This window comes from Coptis chinensis, chromosome 3 (assembly GCF_015680905.1).
Source record: "Coptis chinensis isolate HL-2020 chromosome 3, ASM1568090v1, whole genome shotgun sequence".
NCBI lineage: Eukaryota > Viridiplantae > Streptophyta > Magnoliopsida > Ranunculales > Ranunculaceae > Coptis > Coptis chinensis.
This window is the reverse complement of record NC_141458.1, coordinates 57,286,187-57,289,454: the sequence shown is the minus strand read 5'-3', so window position 1 is coordinate 57,289,454 and position 3,268 is coordinate 57,286,187. Positions and strand designations below refer to the sequence as shown.

At 39.8% G+C, this 3,268-nt stretch overlaps 1 protein-coding gene across 1 annotated transcript; it reads left to right on the top strand.

Moving 5' to 3' along the window:
• STP7 (sugar transporter protein 7) lies at nucleotides 1–3,268 on the top strand. The gene is made up of 4 exons (XM_086602180.1): nucleotides 1–622; nucleotides 1,167–1,486; nucleotides 1,875–2,501; nucleotides 2,595–3,268. Exons 1-4 carry the CDS (start codon nucleotides 475–477, stop codon nucleotides 3,036–3,038), a joined length of 1,539 nt encoding a protein of 512 aa, XP_086458306.1. The 5' UTR covers nucleotides 1–474; the 3' UTR covers nucleotides 3,039–3,268.

Genomic DNA, 3,268 nt, shown 5'->3' with positions numbered 1-3,268 from the left:
GTATCTTGTATGAATCGATCAAACTAAAAACTAGAATCAACAACAAATATTCTTATTAACAAGGTTCACAGTAGTTTATCCAAAGCGTGAGGATATAATCTATTATCGACTCATTAGTCATTAGTCATTAGTCATTAGTCAGTCGTCAGTCGACAGTCAGTAATCAAAGTGCTGCTGACGGTGAGTTTTATCATTTACTTATTAGTGGAATTGTTTTTATGTATCTTAAAAGTGGATTGGTATTTCATATTTGGTAGGCTGATTGTGAAATCATAAAAGTCAAAGAAAGGTTGGTTCACTATTAAGACACACACATCAACCTACGTACCTACCAATCTCTAATGAGTAATGATCGATAATCTCTCTCCTGAGCTCGTCCTCATTTCTTGAGTTTTATCTTTAAGTTCTATTCATCTCCAGCCTTTTGCATGTATCCATTAGTTTGAGTTTGTGAGCTTATTGATTGTGTGAAAGATGGCTGGTGGAGGGTCTATAGCTCCGGTTGGTGTGTCTAAAGAGAGAGCACAACAGTACCAAGGGAAGGTCACATCTTATGTTGTCATTGCTTGCGTTGTCGCTGCAGTCGGCGGTGGCATCTTTGGCTATGATATTGGTATTTCTGGTAAGCATTTCTTCTCGACGCTGATTCTTCTTTGGCTTAATTATGGTTTGCATGATGGTGGTTAGTGTGGATGTTAGTAGTCCAAGAAAAAAAATTCAAAAAACCAAATAGCTATGCCTATAACATTTCTTAATTGCTTATTTTTCCTGGGATTGATTCAAATTTACAAAATTGTCGACAGTACTCATGGTAGTCATGGTGGTTCTGCTATTAAACACCAGACTTCAGAGAGCCAAAATTAATTATAGCAACAAGCTAGACAATAATGCAGATAAGTTCAGAATTGTGTCTTTGCTAAATTATTCTATTTAGGTGTTCCAAGTTCGAGAATCCTCATTTATTCATGCTGATGATTTTGGTCTTGGTACTGAGAGATAAATAGAAACATAAGAGAAAATTTCATAAACAAGAGGCCCCAGTAGTTAAAATTAAGGAAAATTGAACAGCAATGGTTCAGGTTCATCTTGAAATGTATTGCCTAATTCGTACTTGGGTACTTTGCCTGAAATACTTACCTTGTATGTTTCTCAAAATGAAATAATAGGAGGGGTGACATCTATGGATGATTTTCTTGTCAAGTTCTTCAAAGAGGTTTACGAGAAGAAGAAACAATCTCATGAGAACAATTATTGCAAATACAATAATTACAGCCTCTCTGCATTTACATCTTCTCTTTATCTTGCTGGTTTGGTTGCATCTCTAGTAGCATCACCATTAACCAGGAATTATGGTCGCCGAGCGAGTATAGTCTGCGGTGGGATTAACTTCCTCATTGGAGCCACACTAAACGCTTCTGCCATAAACCTGCCTATGTTGATCTTGGGTCGCATAATGCTCGGTGTTGGGATTGGATTTGGTAATCAGGTACCCTTACTTCCGAATTGTACATACCCAAAAGTTCATGTTTGTACCACTTAAATCTTATTTTGTTCATTGCTTAAAGATGTGGCAGAGGAAAGGATGGAGGGTATGACTAAGCTTCAAACTTGGTCCTTCAGTGAATTCAGTATTGTCTCCCATTAAGAGACAAGCTTTGACTACACATCACTTCGTGAGAGACGTGGTTTGGAATTCACTGAAGGAGCTTTAATCTGAAACTCAATCTGCTTATCTGCCGCTAAGTTGAAGTGGCCTTTTCTCTTAAAGTTATGCAATTTGATCACTAGTACTGTTGGGCTGGAGATTAGGTGATATGACTCTTTCTACATTTTAGGATACCCTGTCTAATTTACTTAGTTTCTTGAACCTCAAGGCGGTTCCGTTATACTTATCCGAGATGGCTCCAGCACATCTCCGAGGAGGTCTGAACATGATGTTTCAGTTGGCAACAACTCTTGGAATATTCTCAGCAAACATGATCAATTACGGAACCCAAAGGATCCATCCATGGGGATGGAGGCTATCCTTGGGCCTAGCTGCTGCACCAGCTGTGCTGATGACTGTGGGGGGTTTCCTACTTCCGGAAACACCCAACAGCCTGATTGAACAAGGAATGAAAGACAGAGGACGAGTAGTTCTAGAGAAGATTAGAGGAACCCCTAATGTGAATGCAGAGTTCCAAGACATGCTAGATGCGAGTGAGCTCGCAAACTCGATCAAGCATCCATTCAGGAACATCCTCGAGAAGAGAAACCGACCACAGCTTGTCATGGCAATCTTCATGCCAACTTTCCAGATTTTGACTGGCATAAACTCAATTCTCTTTTATGCCCCAGTGCTGTTTCAGAGTATGGGATTTGGGGGTACTGCTTCTCTATATTCCTCAGTTTTGACTGGGGCAGTTCTTGCTTTATCAACATTGATATCAATTGCAACAGTTGACAAATGGGGTCGACGATTTTTACTAATCAGTGGTGGAGTACAAATGTTCGTGTGCCAGGTAACCTAATCCAATCAAACACTATGCTTTCAAGTTTTTATTGTTTAAATGCAAACAATTTGTTGACACTGTATCTTGTTGCATGCAAAACAGGTGGCGGTGTCCATAATCTTGGGTGACAAGTTTGGTGAAAACAAGGAACTATCCAAAACGTTCTCAGCTCTTGTTGTGGTATTTGTCTGCCTCTTTGTTGCAGCTTTTGGATGGTCTTGGGGTCCTCTAGGGTGGACAGTTCCAAGTGAGATATTCGCATTAGAAACTCGATCAGCTGGGCAAAGCATCACCGTAGCTGTCAATCTTTTCTTCACATTTGTGATTGCCCAAATTTTCCTTACTCTCCTTTGTTCCTTCAAGTATGGGATTTTCCTGTTCTTTGCTGGCTGGATTGCTATCATGACAGTGTTTGTATACCTCTTCCTACCTGAAACCAAAGGAGTGCCCATTGAAGAGATGATTCTCTTATGGAGAAAGCACTGGTTCTGGAAGAAAATAATGCCACCTAATGAGGAAGAGATTGGTGAAAGTAACATTGCATAAAATTAGCATTCAAGTTGAGGAAAATTGCCAGCAAAGAACTATAAAGTTCCAGAGCTGATCAAAAGGATAAACAATAAGAAATTGAATAGAAGGATTTGAGACTGCATGTGTCGTTGTTGTAGTACTAGGGTTTGCACGTGCCCTCCGACACGCATGAACCGGCACCTTCGAGCTTCTGATAGAGGGCTAATGTACCACAACGTATCCAGTATAAAAACTTTGTTGAAATC